The 16733-nt window shown below is 51.3% G+C and overlaps 6 protein-coding genes across 6 annotated transcripts; all 6 read right to left on the bottom strand.

The window, feature by feature from the left end:
• Nucleotides 1–2302: 2302 nt before the first annotated feature.
• PtrM4_089380 (uncharacterized protein) lies at nucleotides 2303–3086 on the bottom strand (the record flags this gene model as incomplete). Its single annotated transcript, XM_066106878.1, has 2 exons — nucleotides 2303–3022; nucleotides 3081–3086. 2 exons carry the CDS (start codon nucleotides 3084–3086, stop codon nucleotides 2303–2305), a joined length of 726 nt encoding a protein of 241 aa, XP_065962546.1.
• Nucleotides 3087–3209: 123 nt separating this feature from the next.
• PtrM4_089370 (uncharacterized protein) lies at nucleotides 3210–4357 on the bottom strand (the record flags this gene model as incomplete). Its single annotated transcript, XM_066106877.1, has 4 exons — nucleotides 3210–3556; nucleotides 3804–3867; nucleotides 3969–4073; nucleotides 4238–4357. 4 exons carry the CDS (start codon nucleotides 4355–4357, stop codon nucleotides 3210–3212), a joined length of 636 nt encoding a protein of 211 aa, XP_065962545.1.
• Nucleotides 4358–5914: 1557 nt separating this feature from the next.
• PtrM4_089360 (uncharacterized protein) lies at nucleotides 5915–7186 on the bottom strand (the record flags this gene model as incomplete). Its single annotated transcript, XM_066106876.1, has 1 exon — nucleotides 5915–7186. The coding sequence occupies one exon, from the start codon at nucleotides 7184–7186 to the stop codon at nucleotides 5915–5917; it is 1272 nt and encodes a 423-aa protein (XP_065962544.1).
• Nucleotides 7187–7431: 245 nt separating this feature from the next.
• On the bottom strand, nucleotides 7432–10968 carry PtrM4_089350 (DUF1421 multi-domain protein; the record flags this gene model as incomplete). Its single annotated transcript, XM_066106875.1, has 1 exon — nucleotides 7432–10968. The coding sequence occupies one exon, from the start codon at nucleotides 10966–10968 to the stop codon at nucleotides 7432–7434; it is 3537 nt and encodes a 1178-aa protein (XP_065962543.1).
• A 2227-nt stretch (nucleotides 10969–13195) lies between these two features.
• PtrM4_089340 (HLH multi-domain protein) lies at nucleotides 13196–14083 on the bottom strand (the record flags this gene model as incomplete). Its single annotated transcript, XM_001934610.2, has 1 exon — nucleotides 13196–14083. The coding sequence occupies one exon, from the start codon at nucleotides 14081–14083 to the stop codon at nucleotides 13196–13198; it is 888 nt and encodes a 295-aa protein (XP_001934645.2).
• Nucleotides 14084–15872: 1789 nt separating this feature from the next.
• Nucleotides 15873–16682, bottom strand: PtrM4_089330 (uncharacterized protein; the record flags this gene model as incomplete). The annotated part of the gene is made up of 2 exons (XM_001934611.2): nucleotides 15873–16405; nucleotides 16457–16682. The coding sequence occupies 2 exons, from the start codon at nucleotides 16680–16682 to the stop codon at nucleotides 15873–15875; spliced, it is 759 nt and encodes a 252-aa protein (XP_001934646.2).
• Nucleotides 16683–16733: the final 51 nt, after the last annotated feature.

The raw sequence follows: 16733 nt of genomic DNA, 5'->3' as shown, positions 1-16733 counted from the left end.
GAGAGGGTGACGATAACTACCAGATTGCGTCGCCATCAACAAAGTGCACCACGCCTTCACCACCCAGCACCCAGCACCCAGCACCCACCACTCACCACCCACTTACTTCCCTTTCGAGTCCTTGATAGCCCTTTGTTGTCCTGGTTGCCCAACACCTGGCCATGTCGTACTTGTCGCGCACTGCCGTCGTGCTGGTCTGCGACACATGGCGCGACAGCAAGCCCGCAAACGACGGCCCCAAGCCGATTTTTGAGCGACTAATCCACCCTATGACCCTCTACCCACTACAACAAAGGAAGGTACATCGATCCGACTCTCTACCTTACCCCATCAACAATCACGCCTTACCAACCTATTACCAACAAAACACCCACAATGACCTTTGACCTACACACCACGTAGCTAAAGTGTACATAGCAGTAGATAGTTGACCCATGCACGCATGTCACCACCAGCTTCCCATTGCCAATCACGCCAGCACCTGTAGGCCTTTGCTTGGCCTTGGCCTGAAGCCTGGGGTCAAACGCGTCCGCGTCCTTTCCCTAATCTCTGCCTGAGTGTCGTAGCCACAGACTGACACACGCTGCACCTCAGCCATCACAGTCCCAAGTGCAACATGCACCCGCCCGTGGGCCGCCGCATCTGGCAAACACACAACTCTCAGACTGACGGTTTCGCCCATCACGGTTGCACATCGCGGTCCAAACGCAACATGCTGACGTTCCACAAAATCCCGCCCACTCATCTCTCACCTCATCCTCCCCATGCCATCCCTGCCAAAGTCCCTCGCACTCGCATCCCCCTCCCCCCGTATACGCGGCAGAAGTCTTCCAGAACCACTGCTCTTCTTCCAGAATCTTACCCGAAGCCGTCTAGGCGCGCGCGCTGCTTCGGCTGGCCTGTGGATCGCTCCATAGACTCCATTGATTGCTGCATGGCTGGCCAGCGTAACGCCTGCGCCTGTCATGCCTTCTTCATCTAAAGCCCGCTGCCTGACCATGTTGTTGAGGATGGGTTTTCGGCCACTCTCCAAGCGCCGTCCTGGTCGCACCTGCCTGCCGTCTTGGTGGCGCTTTCTAGAAAGTCCAAAGCCGCCTGCCTGTCGTGTCCTGGCCGTCACTACCCGGCTAACCTCTACGCACGCACCCGCCGACAACGAAAAAAAAAACCAGACCGGCACCGAGAAATTCGGCCCGCACTCGTCGTGCCCACTGTGAGGCTCGGTGTCTTTGACAAGACAGCATGACGTTGCAGGTGGGCCTCTTCTCTCGCACACGCCTGCGATTCACCCGCTTCACCGCTTCGTGGGGTTTTGTTTTTTAGCCGCATCCCACGTCTGTTTGAGCACGATCGATGAAACCAGATGGCGACTTGGCACAAATATGCGTAACCCGCTCCACTATTAGTCCTGTTCGAGCCTCATCTACCTTCGGAACGACATTCCCTCGCCTTGCATGGTGGCGCTGTTTAATGCATGTTTTTTTTCTCTTTCTTTGACCCTCACCGGCCAACTGACATCCCAACGACCGTGACCTCGGGATGCCCTTTAGCCAACGTGCATCGTTGCAAACTGTTGAACCCGAGTTCCTAATCTTCCTCGTACGAGCCGACAACGTTGCTGCGCGTGGTTGCATTACGGCCTCATTACCGCAGAAAAGACATGACGGCCTGGCATTTTAGCCCTACGGCCGGATTCATCGCAAAGCATGGACATGCTTACAACTCCACGATCGCGCATGGAGAGAGCTTGGACGGGAGCGTGCGCGCGCGACGCGAGCAAGGTATTGATTGCTGCGGCTCTGGCGGCCGGCACAACAACAAAGGTGCCAGATATACCTGAAACCTGTCTTGGGATGCGGATCCATCACCGTATGGCCGCCGTCTGTGATACCCCGCTAGCCGAAAGAATGATTTGAGAAAAGAAGCAAAAAGGTGGGTGAAATGGGTGCCGACAGCGAATGCTGGGGGCTATCAAACTGCTTCAAACATGTGCCGTAGAGACACATGCTTGTGCCGATCCTTATGCGGCTGCTGGTTTGAGTCAGCCATCTCCCTTAGCGAGCACGACGTTTGGACTTGGATCCCACGACGGGCCTCACACACATGTGGACATACCACCGGCCCACCTGTCTCACCAAAAAAACACTGCTCGGGGATTCTCCATGTCACGCTCCGCCGTCCAAATCCCCTACTTTTCGTCTTCGTTTGTGTGCCAGTCATTGCAAGACCGGAAAAGGCAAGTAAATAAACAAATAAATCACCACAAGCACAAGACCCTCGAAAGCAGTAAAACCGTCGTCATTCAATCAATCTGCAACCGCACCCCGGCCTGTGTCTCCAAGGCAGCAACACCCATATCCCAACCCTTACCCCTCATCTCGTCTCCATACCTCTCAAACAGGGCCTGCACTTCCTTCAGCGACTCTCTCAGCTCAGATATGAGGCCCTCCATTGCCGGGCGATGGGATCCATCATCCGGCTTACGCGCCAGAACGGCTGATCCAAGGCCTTCCCTTCTCTTTGCCAACAACAGTGCGTGCGCCCATGCTTTGATTTGATCAATGGGTTCGCATGTTCCTTTGAGCACAATCAGCGCTTCGTCGGCAGTCGAGGCCGGCAATAATATGTAGGCTTCATTTGCAAAAACTTCTAGAAGGTCGGATATCTCCATTGACTTGAGTGTGAGCGAGCCCGTCTGCTGGTGCGGCGTGCCTAGCCGGTTGAGTAATCGCTGTAGTGGGACGCCTATGCTACACCTGCCTAGTACTTTGTCGTCAGACCAGCGCAGCACTCCGCCCCTCTCAAAGACCCGTTCGCGCTGGGACACGTCTCGTGGGCTTAGTACGAGGCCGTGTTGAAACATGTTACTAAACAGGATGTTGGCGCGTTGCCGGTTCAGACAGTGCATGTTGACAGCTCGGACGGCGGCGTAGTTTGTGGCCAAGTGAATGGTGAGCAAGAGGATGAGAGTGCCCCATGTTGCGAGCGGTGAGGTAATCTGTGAGACAACGAGGCTGCCTGCCTGTATGACTGTTCATCAGCGCACAGGGCTGTGAATAGTTTACTTGAGATACACTTACGAGCATGCCTAACAGCGAGATGACCGTCTCCTGGCTCGAGTCTTTCTACTCAGCACGGTCAGCCCCTCTCCCTTTTTAACAACACCGACAAAACAAACGATAATGAGATCCCAAAAATAGAGCGAAAAATCAACTCACTGCGTTCACCTCGCCCAAGTTTCCTTTGTGCGCAAAGTGCGCACTCAGGCTAGCCTTTGAACTTCCGGCACAAACCCCGCATAGTGCGCGTAAACAGCTCGAGAAGCTCAGCACGGCCACACGAATCGACTTGGGAAAGGCGGGCGATAGGCAATCCAGTACCATGGCTGTGTCGTTGAAAACGTCAGCAGCTAAGCGATACATTTTGCACTCTGGTTCCAGGGCTGTGCCCAGCCGATGGGCGAAGAGGATCGTGGCGATTTGTCCGACGGATGTCTGGATAACGGAGAGGAGGAGTGCCGTTGTGGGGGTGGCTGTCGAGTCGCCGACGCCGACACCTGTGTTTTTATTCATTATTTGGATTTCAATGTACGGAAGTCCGGAAGGTGTGTTTGTTTAGTGGGGGTTTCTTTTGGACATGTGTGTGTGTGTGTGTGTGTGGTTCATGATCACACGGAATCAACACATTGCACCCTACAAGATAGGCGAGAAGAAAAAACAAAAGACCACAACATACAGAAAGAAAGAAAAAATATGACAAAAACAGAGAGTAAAGAATAGAGAAATCGTTCAAAACAAACATACCTTCCAAGATGGCTCGACTTGCCAACATACCCGCAATCGACGATGAAAACGCCTGCAGGGAATCCTAAAAAAAAACATGTATTAACTTTGCATTCTCATCCATTCCTCAAGTCCTTCTCGTGGCTTTTCAAAAGAACAAGTTGAATGGGATTGTACAAAACATACATAGATCTGATAATGAATATAATCATCTGTCACACTCGCCGGAAACCCCGTGGGTAAGAAGACATCGAGGAGTTGGTGAGCATAATTTTTGGACGCTTGCGGTACCTGTTACGTGTAACGACGGGGCTTGGTTAGCCAAAGAATGAGCTTGGAAGATGGTGTGGTAGTATCTGCATTGGATGAAGTGTAGAAGGTGGTGTAACAACTCCATGATCTAAACTTTCAAGCTTGTAGAGGGTATACGGAAAGTAGAGGGGAGGTGTACATACAATAACATCAACCCTCTCTCCTCCAGCTCCAGCTCCTTTCTTACCCACCGCATCATCACGCACATACGTCGCCGTCACATTACCCGCCTCGTCTTTCTCAATGATCTCGTAGAACGGCATTGTGACGTCTGTTTGACGGCTCGGGCTGTCGCTTGGTACACTCGCTTGCATGCACGTTAGATGTTGACGTTGATAATATGGTACGGTACAGTAACAGTACCTAGGTAAGCAGCTCCCTCCCCCCGCTGACATGTGTACGTAGGTACGTACGTGGCCCAAACGAGGTAAGCTCGGGATTTGCTTGACCGGGGAGGGGGGAAAGACCAGGTGGCTAGTTTGAAAGCGGGCTTAGCGTGCATCGCCCGGGCACCTAACCCACCGGAGGTAAGTAAACATGCATCGCCATCAGTATCGTATATGCAACCTCAAACGTTATCAACAAAGATGGGGGGTAAATACAACAACAACATTATTGCCCGTGGCATACAACAACGCCGCTTTTACATCCAATGCGGCGACGTAGATTTCGCACACACTTTGCAACATCGCCCCGTTCCCGAGACAATGGGTACCCCCTCTTGGCGAGGCGAAACGTCGTCCAATATATCCGTATAGTAGGTGTTGCGCTACTTGCTCAACAAAAAAAGCAGAGAGGAAGCCAGAAGGAATGCGTGGATAGGTAGACTGAATGTGATCGATGGGTATGTTAGAGCGTTCGGGTGTGTGGATCGGCTGGGGTAGTGATGGTGGTGATGTGAAGCGGGAAGTTGGATATTGATATTAGATAGGTATAGTGTATTATACGTTAGGTTATAGTGTCGCTACGCTTACGAGTACTCTGAATAGACGGCAGACGGTAGGTTTTTAGTGTAGTAGAGATGCGCGTTGTTGAATGATAAGTATCTCTCTCGTACTAGTAACAGAAATTATCTACTCCACCAAAGTTACCGAGATCCTCCAACTGATATATTCACCAATGTGCTCCAGTTGATCAAGGCACTGCTTTCTAAAACCACACCCTCTTGTCTCCTAGTGTGTAACCGCCCTCTAGCGAACGTTATACACGTACTCTTTATGTACTGTCTCCGTTATAGGATGATATCTCTATAACCCTTCTATGCGGTTCTGCCAGAACAGAAACTTTTCTATGGATTTAACGGTACATGCATGACGTTGTTATCTAATCTAAGCTACATGTACACATGACACACGCTTGTTTATGCATCTACCTCCTAAATGTCATAACACTCTTCGAAACCTGTGAAATCCCTTCTTCTTCTTCTTCTTCTTCTTCTTCTTCTTCTTCTTCTTCTTCTTCTTCTTTATTTCTCTGTCAAGCAGAGGCATCGGAAAAGAACAATCTTATACCCTTGTACGTACATGGGTATCTACAAAGTTTAAAAGCGCATATAAGCGTGCCTGTTGGTTGGCTTTGCACTAAGTGCGTAAAGGGAAATAACGATAACTAGGAATGCATTCTGTTCGGTGGTTCTAATTGATATCTACGAACATAGGTGCTACGAAGGTATACCTAAGCTCTTGCGCAAGGTGGGCCGAAGTCGGGCCGAAGTGTCCAGCAGCCGACGTCTCTACCGATACTCACGATCCGACACTGGAAGTCTTTTCTTTCTGGATAGCTAGTAACTCTGCTTGTATCGGTAGTGACAGTGTATAGCATTAAACATCAAAGCTTGTTGGCCTCTGCACCCATCCATCTACTCGGACTGTCAGCTTATTGCCGTCAATAAAGCGTTCAAGAGCGCGGTTTGGCGATGCCTTCGTGAAGGCGTCTGCAGGATTGTCTTCGCCATTGATCCAGCGGATCTCCGTGATCTCGCGACGCTCATATGATTGGCGCAGCGCCATAATATCGATCATGAGGCGCTTCTCCTTCGTTGTCCCAAGCTTTACTAGGCACTCGTACAAGGAGTACGAGTCTGTACAGATAACCAAGGGAATTGCAGGTAGTCCAAGTCGTTCTGTAACTATCCTTAGCGTGGTTGCAACCGCGATGCCTATGTCAAAGCCGTTGACCATGCCGTAGATCTCTGAGGCCAGTACGCTCCGTGTGATGCGCTTGCACTTTGTAGAGCTGTAGTGGATCACGTTGCCTTGTATTGTGAAGGTGTTGGCGCCAATGGACTCGTTGACGAGCATGAGGACAAAGCCTAGCTGTGAGCTGAGGTCCTTGTTGTTGGCAAAGGAGCCGTCTACAAAGACTATCAACTTAGCCTCCGTAAGGTTGACAGTGACGTAGCGTAGGCCACGAGTGAGATTCTCCATCTGCCATTTCAGGCGCTTGTTGAGTGCCTTAATGTCCTCGTCTGATGGTTGCTGCGCTTGAGCAGCTACGGACAGATCAAATGATGCCTCTGGTTGGCATGTTGATGCGATGTACGCTCCGCGGGCGCGTTGCTCGGTGTACTGTTGCGCGCGGTCGGGTGCCCTAATATCAACAAGCCTGATCCTTCCTCCTTGTCCTTTCTGCCTGAGGATTAAGACTCTGCTGGCGTCCATCGTAAGTGTACATCCATTAAAGTCTAACTGCACCTCTGGTGTCAGCATAGCCTTTGGTTTTGATCTAAACTGCGCCTTCTGGATCTTTTTCTCTTCGCGTGATAAGAACGCGGTCGTTCCGAGCATGAGGGTGTCGTCTGTCTGCATACCGACGATGCCGAAGACGTCTGCGTCGTCGCTGTTCGTGATCAACAGGCATGGGTCGTACGTAGATGTTGACATATCTAGTTCCTTGCAGTGGTGTCCGTGATATGTTGTCCACCAGTGGACTCCTGCCTCCGCGATCCCATATAGTGGCTTGATCACGTGGAGTATCGTGCCTTCTGGATATCGATGTACCAGCTCGGTAGGGAGGTGTGCGAGTATCGTCCTCTTCAGTGTTGTCTGAGCCTGTGGGTATGCCTGCGTAATATCACGTAGCTCAACGCTCATGCCGCTTTGTACTAGCCCAGGCGCCAGCGACATAATCAGGCGCTGGCTACATCGCTGGATGGTTGGCGACTGCGTTAAGATAGCCTCCTTGCCATAGTCTTGGTAGCCTTGGATAACCAGACGGGATTTCTCATAAGGCTTAGTTGTCTTTCCCTTGACCTCACGTACTAGGCGTGACTTAAAGATCCGGATCTTGCTGTGTAGCCTCTCGTCGTATTGCTCAAACTTGAAGACTCCACGACCTACTAGGTCGCTGATCTCTTGGTCATCAGACGCTTCAAAGGGGCGCCTGAGGTTGTGATCACGCCATCGTTCCGTAGCTTGATAGCTAGCTCAAGATCGTCCTGCTCCTTCTTGGTGATGTACGCGTGCGCCTTCCGCTTGTTCTTTGACCCTGGAGGGCGGCCTCTTCTACGTGGTTGCGCTGCCGGAGGTACTGCTATCGGCTCGTGCGGCTCATTCGGCTCATTCGGCGCGTGTGGCGCATCAGGGTCGCTCCACAGGTGGTCTGGTCTGTAGTATGGCTTAACGACAGTTGATCTGAATGTCGCTGGACCATTAACCATGTCGACAGTGATGTTGTGGCCATCTGTACTGGCGATCTTGTACGGGCCATTCCAGCCATCACTCTCTCTCCATACTAAGACTTCGCTCTGGAGTGGGAGCGCGAGCATGTCTGCAGTGGCTGGTCCATTGCGGGTGTTCAAGGCGTCTGCAACTTGGCGCTCTGCAGTGAGCTTGCGCAGGGCTTTCGTCGCCTTTTGAATAGCCTCGCTGCGTTTGACCATTGATGGTGATGGCGGTGACTCTGCAGTCATTCGTGGGTACGCTCCAAAGACTAGTAACGTCGGGACTAGTCCATCAGGGCCAGCAGTATCGTTAACAGCCTTCACAGCCATCTGGAGAATCGCGTCGTCGGACATAGTGTCAGTGAGTTCTGCATGGAGTATGTCCCATGCCCGGCGTAGAGGGGCATGGTACCTCTCAGTTTTGCCGATAGACCAGTGCGCCTCCGTAGGTACTTGCTTGCATGTGACTCCCATGATCTTTGCTTCTGCGCGGAACTCTGCGCTCGCGAAGTTAGTACCTGCATCATGCGTGATGATGTCGGGTGGTCCCTGGTAGGTGTCGATCCATAGTATCCGCAGTGCTTGCCATGTTTCTTTAGCTGAGATAGCGCTGAGGAACCTCGCGCCTTGAAACGCTGTTGAGGAATCGACCACATGCAGTACAGGTTTGTTGCTTAGGTACATTACGTCCACCAGGATCTCATAGTTGAAGTGGTGATCATCCTTAAGAGTGAATTTGAATCGGCGCGGCGCGGAGCTGTGGAGCTGGCAGTGGTGGCAGAACTTAGTGACTTCTTCTAGGGTTCTTTCTTCGAAGTCGTTATGGCCAGCATCCTTTAAGAGTTTGACTAGTCGCGTAACAGCTGGGTGTCCAAACCGTCGATGGAGCCGTCGCAATTCTGTCTCCGTTAGGAACATAGTTGCTCTCTCTCTCTTGTTTAGATGGAACCAAGGATGTCCCCATTTGCGAATCACCGGGATGTGTACGTCATCCTGAACCAGCTCGTCTGTCGTATTGTTGAAGTATACCTTTAAGCGGTCCATGTCTGCAAGGCATAGCAAGAACGGCGTAGGCGCCTCGAGCACTTCGAAGTTGATTTTTCCGATCTCCGTAGAGACCTGCACGGTGCCAATCGACGCTGTAGCCTCGCCTTTTCCGAATTTAATAGACGCTTTCCCTGCTGTAGATGTGTCTAACTTAACCGTCGGATCTTCTCTCGTAAGTGCGAGGTATTGCTCCTTGCCGACCGTGGATACGTTTGCAGCGCCTGTATCTGGTAGGATTCCTTGGTACACAGATCGTGTGTAGCGGTCCTCAAGCAGGAACTGCGATGCTGGTGCTGACGGCGCGTCTCGGCTGTATATGTCGTCGCCCGAGATATGATGCAAGAACGCCTGGTCTGCAAGGCATTGCTCCTTGAAGAACTGGTGTTCAGAATGTGCTTCCGCGACGTCGTCATCCTCGTCATCCTCGCAGTCTTCCTCCTCTCTCCAGCCTCTCTGATTGTACTGGCTGGTGTGCTCGATCCCTTCGTATTCTGCAAGATGTACGGAGAAGTCCTCAGGGGGCTGTGCACCTGTAAAGTATAGCGTAGAGAAGAACTGCGCACGGGCATCTTTGCGCTCTTTATCTGTGTGGTTGGTAGACCAGCATCCTTCCTTCCGGCAAACAAAGCATTTCTTCCTCCAACGTGGCTTGAATCCTCGTCCGTTGTCGTCGCGCTGCTCGCCTCCTCGGTATGCTCCTCTGGATCCGCCTCTGAATCCTCCTCCACCTCGAGATCCACCTCGGATCCTTCCATTGCCGTTGTATCGGCGGTCTAGGTAGTATTGATCTTCTGTGACCAACTGGGCGGTGTGTTGCCATGCTAGGTGTGTTTCCACTGCGGATCGTAGATCTGAGAAGAGTCCTTCACAGATTGTGGCTGGCTTGAACAGTGCCATCTCAAGTTCTGGTACTCCTCGGCAGGCATTGATGACCGTAGTGCGGAGGGCATCCTCACCCTCAAAGTTCTTGCCAAGGGCACGCTGGCATAGCTGCAGCTTGTCAAGCAGGATCTGCAGAACCTCGTGTAGTCCCTTATCAGGGTTCTCTGCGCGGGTGCGAGCGAAGGTTGTAGTCGTCCAGTCTGTGTAGTAGTGCTGGTGATGGACGTCATGGTCGAAGTGGTTTTTGATTGCCATGTACGCATCAGCAAAGCTATCATCTCTCTCTACAACCTGTATGTAGAACGTCTCTGCACGCCCGGTAAGGATACGGGGAAACACTGCGTGAAACTGCTCCTCCTGGATATCTACCTGCCAGCAGATGCTGAAGAAGATCTTAATCTTATCGTCTAGGAGATCGTACGCATTCCCTGTATACTTGTTGCTATTGTCCCATAGCTTAGAGAACTGCGTGATCGTATTGGCTTCGAGCCGATCGTTGCGAGACCATCGCGGCGGTAGCGTCTTGTACGGGTCATGTGGTAGGCCAAGGGGTCTGTCAGGTACTCGGTTTGTAGGTTGCTGAGGGAAAGGTGTCACCTCGCGGTATGCGGTCGCTGGGGGTCGTGTCTGTGTCTGCGGGTACCATTGTTGTGGTTGCATAGCCTGCTCCGTTTGTCGAGGCTGTGGTCCTGCATAGGCATTGATCGCGTAGGGCGGTTGTTGTAGCTCTTGATATTGCGGGTGGCTTCGAACGCCTTGTCTCACTCTATACTGCTCGCCCTGTGACGGACGTTGTGGCTGCGGCTGTAGCGGTTCCAGTGGCTGCGTCTGTTGCAGTGGCTGCTGCGCTTGTCTATCTATAGGGGCTGCTAGATGTGCGTTCTGCTGACGCTGGTACGCCTCAGAACGTTCGTCAAACTTCTCGGCCTTGAACTCTGCAGGGTCCCATTCGGGAGCGTTTTCTCCTCCTAGTAAGTTGAAGAGGGAATCAGCTACTCTAGCCCGAAATTTGCCTGTATAGACTCCCCTATACCGGAGCACAGTCTTCAGAGATCTTAGCGTAGTGCGCTCAACCTTCTGGAATAGCTCTCGTGTCCATCCTTCAAAGTCCCATTGGTAGTCGAAGTATAGTCTCTCATCCCATTCCATTCCTACATGGTAGTCGTGGATAGCCTTCGCGACCCAGGTTGTTGCGTGCGTCTCGTCTGCATCCTCTGGTGCGGGTACACCCCAGAGAGATGGGTTGATATAGTCAAACGTGACTGTGTATGGACAGTGTCGCATAAGGTGTTCAGCAGTAAACTTCGCTCCTGGGATATAGTTTCTGCGCGCTTGCTTGTATTGCGTTCGGATGGATAGTTGAGTAGTTGCTCTTGAACATCAGCGTCTGTATCGCCAGAGTTGCTCTGGCTGCCTGCCATCGTGCCGGTGTATATTGACGCGTTGCCTTGTCTTGTCTAGCTGGTTGGTCGGTTCCAGCGCTTGTGGTTGTACGTGATAGGATCGTCCGGGGACGCTCGTACGGAATCGCTACGCGTTGCTGACGCACTATAGTCGTCCCGAGACTTCTCGCGTCGGGATATCAATAGTCTGTCGCTCTGCGCTGCTGACGTGCTGTAGTCGTCCCAAGACTTCTCGCGTCGGGATTTCAACAGTGTGTCTTTGTGCGTTGCTGACGCGCTGTAATCGAGCTTCGGCCTGGATTAGCAGCTTAGAGGGAGGTTTTGATCGCTATGCGTTATCTCTGCCTCGCTCTGTTCTTAGCACAGAATCTTCTCTCAGGAGTATAACGTCGTGCGTTAGGGAGGCTGTCAAAGATGCGGTCTGTCTCTTCTTCCTTGCTGTCTGTGATCGCCTCAAGCAATCACTGATCAGTGTTGGTTGGCTTTGCACTAAGTGCGTAAAGGGAAATAACGATAACTAGGAATGCATTCTGTTCGGTGGTTCTAATTGATATCTACGAACATAGGTGCTACGAAGGTATACCTAAGCTCTTGCGCAAGGTGGGCCGAAGTCGGGCCGAAGTGTCCAGCAGCCGACGTCTCTACCGATACTCACGATCCGACAGTGCCTATACAATGTCGTGTCAGTCCACAACTTTCCCAAAGGCGTACAACCTACATACTTGACTAAGATATATGAAGTAGCATTGAGGCCAGTAAGTTTATTCGATAATACCAAGAATATGTTTCTAAGACACTGGACCCGTGGATGATATCTATATAACGACGTTCAAACACGACTTAACCTCGACTTCTACGGCCATGTTTCCATCTCCCATATCTATACGATATAAGCACAAATACTCCACTAAGATTGGGCGCTTTACATCATGTATCTAACTTCCCTAATTAACTGGAAGCTTATTCTACTTCTACCTCTTTCCGCGCTCAATTATGTCAAGTTTAGGCCGATAATACAGAGGCTCGAATATATCGGCCTGACAACCAAGCCCTGCTCCATTTTAGTGAACAATATTCTACGAGCAACGAATTGATTGCGCGATTCATAGACATGGTAAATGGGGGTGATATGTAGAGATGATACTGTGGTATCATAATGAACCTAGAGTCCTGGGTAGATATACATGGACAGGAGCCGATGTATAAAGAAAGGGAATCTGATAATACAAGAGGAGAGAGAAGCTGTCGTTGGGGAATCCATTTAGTATCTGAAGAAGAAGTATAGCACAAGTTGCTTACCCGTTCTTTTGGGCTACACTAGGATAGACGCAGCAGTGATTAGCACTTCGACAGCAAAGACCAATCAACTCAACCCCCCTTCTTGGCAAGCCCTTGTACAAAATCAGCGAGATGTATAATAAACTTCAAACACATGCAGTTTCACAAGCAATCATTACCACAACTCCAAACTTTTGTGTACCACCACCTACCCCATCCACTCCGCCCACTCACACCCATCCCTACCACCTAATCACCCAATTAAACCTCACAAACGCAAAACTCCAAATCAACGCATCATTACTACATCATTTTCTGCAATTCCAAGAATCCCGAAAAAAGAAGCCTTAAATGTACATTTCCTCCACCCAAAACAACCCGTCCCTTTATGCCAGCTTTGTCCCCAAACCCAAACCCAGAGAGCCGAAAAAAAAAAGCTTTAATCATGTATCGTATATGGGGTATCTATCTTCCTCCAATAAACTTGGCCGTAGTTCGCCCGCAAGAGAGACAAAGGAAAACAAAGGAAAATCGTTGCTTGAGACTCGTACAAGAAAAAAAAAGACACAAATATTTCGCCAGAACATGTATGCAAAAGTGCCTGAAGAAGAGGGGAGAGAGAGAGGGATAGGTGGGGCAAGGAAAGAAGGAGAGGAACAGGTATAGCGTGAGAGATGGGCAGACGGGATGCTCGTCTGTCTGTCTGTCTGTGTTCTGGCCTTACCAGACGACCAATGACGCAGTACCGACACTCTTCCTCCCGAGGTATCAAGTGTTCGCCTCCTCTTCTTCGCAATATGCCACCATCACCGCCACCATTCAAGCAATTGTCAAGCCTCACTAGGCTCTCTCTTCCAGACCCCGGCCCGACCGAACCGTACTTTACCGCCCAGTCTCTCCACCTCTTCAACCGCGGCATCTCGCTGTCTCTCAAGCTCTTTGATATAATCGATAGCAACGGCCAGAATCATGCTCTTGCTAGGCTTCACAGCGCCCATGTCCGCTGAATCACATTGTGGCAGCATGGGAACGGCCCGGCGTAGTCGCTCCAGCTCGGCATTGAGCTTCTCGCGATACTTGCGTTCGACTTCGGTGTGGGGCATGCACTGTGTCCTCGTGCTTTTGGCCCCACTGTCGTTGGCAGCCTGGGGTTCTGAAGCGGGGCGGTTCAGCCGCGGACGACCTCGTTTCCGCGGAGCAGGCTTAGCCGTGGTGGTGGCAGGGTCTTCGGGGGCAGCTTGTTGCGTGTTGGAGACGGGGACTGGGGAGGATAATGTCGGACTTCCGGAGCTACTGGGGGTGGGCAGGGGCGAGGGAAGCGAGGGGAAGTTTGAATTGAAGTCAGTGGCCATGTATCCATTTTGAAAGTCTCCTGCAACGCTCAATGGCGTAGGCAGACTGTTCGCCCAGGTTGTAAGTGGTGGTTTGGGGGCTACAGCCGCAGGACTGACCGTCGACGGGGCATTGATGAAGTTGTTGTGTACGGGGGCGCTCCAGCCGAGGACTCCATCGGCTGGTGGTTGCTCAGCAGGGCGATTAAAGCAGGTACCGTTGGCGGACGGGAAATTATGGGAAGCAGAGTAATCGGAAAGGCCCGGATAAGAGGATTCGGTAAAATAGGCGTCAATGTCTGGCGAGGGGAAGTTGTCGCTGTTTGGCGAATACGTCGCACTCGTCGACGCCGTCATGGGGTAAGCGGATAGGCCTGAGAAATCCATCATGACTACTACAAACTCACACGCTCCGCGGTAACAAAGGGTCGAGAGGGGGCTTCTGTCTGGTCACTGAAGCGAGCAGACGGTGTATATACGTTTAAATTTAGTGGCCCCGTGTGATCAGCCATGGCTGGGGTACATGCCCAATTCGTCGCGATCGAGATTTGAAGCTGAAATCGTGAAAAATGCACCTGTCGAACGATAAACAGGCGACGGCACACCGGCTCTTGCCAGGACACGGCTTTGGAAACAAATGCATCACAGCGACGTAAGCTCGGCTGAGAGTGTCTAGAATCTTCGGAGCGGAGCGGGAGTTGCGGGCATGTAAGCCGCTGGGCTCAGCCCAAGCATTAATTGTGGCAGCTACACTGTTCTTTTTCCTCTCTGTTGCTGCCATGATGTCCGCCACCCAGGCACTTCAGCCTTCGTATCTCACACCTTGTTGCAGCCTCTTGCAGCGCCCAGGGGCATCATACGATGGGCGAGAACAGGTCAAGTCTAGACCCAATCCTTCTCTTTATGCGCGGTGCCCGTTGCTGGACGGTGTGAGACAAGGCTGGTGTTTCTTTGTTGTGACGTCCAAAGTGTGATGGGCGGGGAAAGCCTCGGGGTTTTTATTTGAACCGGAGCACTTGTCCCGGCCAATCACCCACTCGCAACAGGGCGTGGGGCCCGTTGCAACCAATCACGTGGGATAGAGGGCTAATCCCTCCGAGATGACCACGAGTTTTTCCTGCAACTTGATTGCTGCTGCTTCCAGCAACTTCCATGCTCACTTGTGCATCTTGTGACTGTGCTCGGTACGTTCCGGCATGGGCATCCACTCATTTACAACATGCGTTTTTTCGGTCGTACTCTCAGTTACCCAAACCACCGAGAGAAGCCACGTAGTGGTGCTGCGCCAGATTCCCGATTCTGAGCCTGTTGTTGAGATCCATGTGCTTTTCTCGACACGCAATAAGGAAACCATACCTGTTTTATGCCCAGGGAGGAGCTGAGCAAGTTTGTTCCTGCTGGCGGGGAAATGCTTCCCGGCGACTGAAAAATCCTCAACCGTATCAGTCTACCCTTCTCAGCATCTCAGGGCCCTTCAGCCACACAGCCCGAATTGACCTCGGGTGTTCGGGTGCATGCACCTCAAAGGTAGCTGTTTAGTTATTCTGTTGATGGGGATGCAATAGAATCCAAATGAAGCCCAAACTCTGAAGCTTGAAGGCGTAGCGGGATGGCGTCTTGATCTATATACACTTGTTTGGGGGGGGGGGCGATCTGAGCAGCTTTTGGCCCAGGCAGAAAATCGCTTCATCCTGGCAACACCATGAGCCCACAACTGTACCATTTTCTCCACATAAGCTTTGGGAATGACATTTGACCAATCAGCAGGCTCGGCACATATGCGCGTCAGAACGCTGTGCGTCGTGTAACAGCCTTTGTCTGCGCATCTCCTACTCGAGATTATCAGGCGATAATCTTGCGAGTCGTATGTCTTTCCAGCCTCAGGTGAGACTCATCTTCTCTCGTATGTCTTCGATTCATCGATCCATCGTACAGATGAGAATCACGTCTTTGGCGTTTCCGGTAGAACAACCAGACAAAGAAATGGTATTTGTACCTTGACGACCTGTTTGGAACAATTTGGAAAATATCCTCAACGCCGTGAACCCCACATAGCCCTTCCAATGTACATACAACAACGCAAACAGGCGTGTACCAACTCGTATAGACAAACAAATTCAATCTCTTAAGCACTCTTAGAATCTATGCCAGAAATATTCTCTCAACAGCGGGAACTCTAGAGTCTAACGTTTGCGCCAATCTTACCGCCCTTGAACCATACGCTTTCTCTCCACTCTCCGATCCTTACACCCACATTGGCAAAGGCACTTAGTTTCAATTGTCCCCCGAGTGCCCTCTTAATGGCTTCATACCCGAGACTACCGAATGACCAGTCGACGGGTAAACGCGGGGATTCCGAGAGCCCGGGAGGTACAGCGAAAGGTAGATCGTAGAGAATTTTGCCAGCGATATGGCCCTCGTAGTAGGCAGTTGCATTCATGTCGGTAATGTACAGTGTTGTCGAGCGGAATGGGGAAGCGAGAGTGAATACGGCTGTGCTACTAATCAAATGCATGGTCGTGCCGCGAATGAAGTGGGATTTGCCGTCATCCTCAGGGTCATCGTCATCGTCACCATCGGACGGCTTCTTAGGAGTAGACATGTGTGGCATAGGTCGCTCAATTGGAAAGTGCGAGAGAAGACGTCCAATGTACGGGAGGGCTGGCACAGATTTCTCGTGAGCCTGGACAGTTATTGTAGTGTTGAAACCTGCTCACAGTATTAGCTTGCTTGTATCCCTATTGCAGATGGGGGGCTTACCAGAAATGTATTGGGAAAGTAGTTCGGCGCCGATTTTCTTTCCCTTGTCGCCTCCGAACGTATAAGGATCCCAAAGAAGAGAAGCAAGTTTGTTTGTGTTATTTCCGGGGAGAACCTCCATATTTTCGATTGTCGCACTGCCGATATGCGACCCGTTTGCCAAAACGTTAATGTTAAAATAGGGAATTGTAGCTGAGTAATTCGTAGGGTTCGTAAAGTTGACCATGGCGTTAATGGTAAGAGAAGTAGGCGAGGTATCAACTATAGCCAGGTTGCC

Source organism: Pyrenophora tritici-repentis, chromosome 4 (assembly GCF_003171515.1).
Source record: "Pyrenophora tritici-repentis strain M4 chromosome 4, whole genome shotgun sequence".
In the NCBI taxonomy this organism is placed as follows: Eukaryota; Fungi; Ascomycota; class Dothideomycetes; order Pleosporales; family Pleosporaceae; genus Pyrenophora; species Pyrenophora tritici-repentis.
Note: the sequence above shows the minus strand (reverse complement) of the source record. Positions and strands in the feature narration are given on the sequence as shown.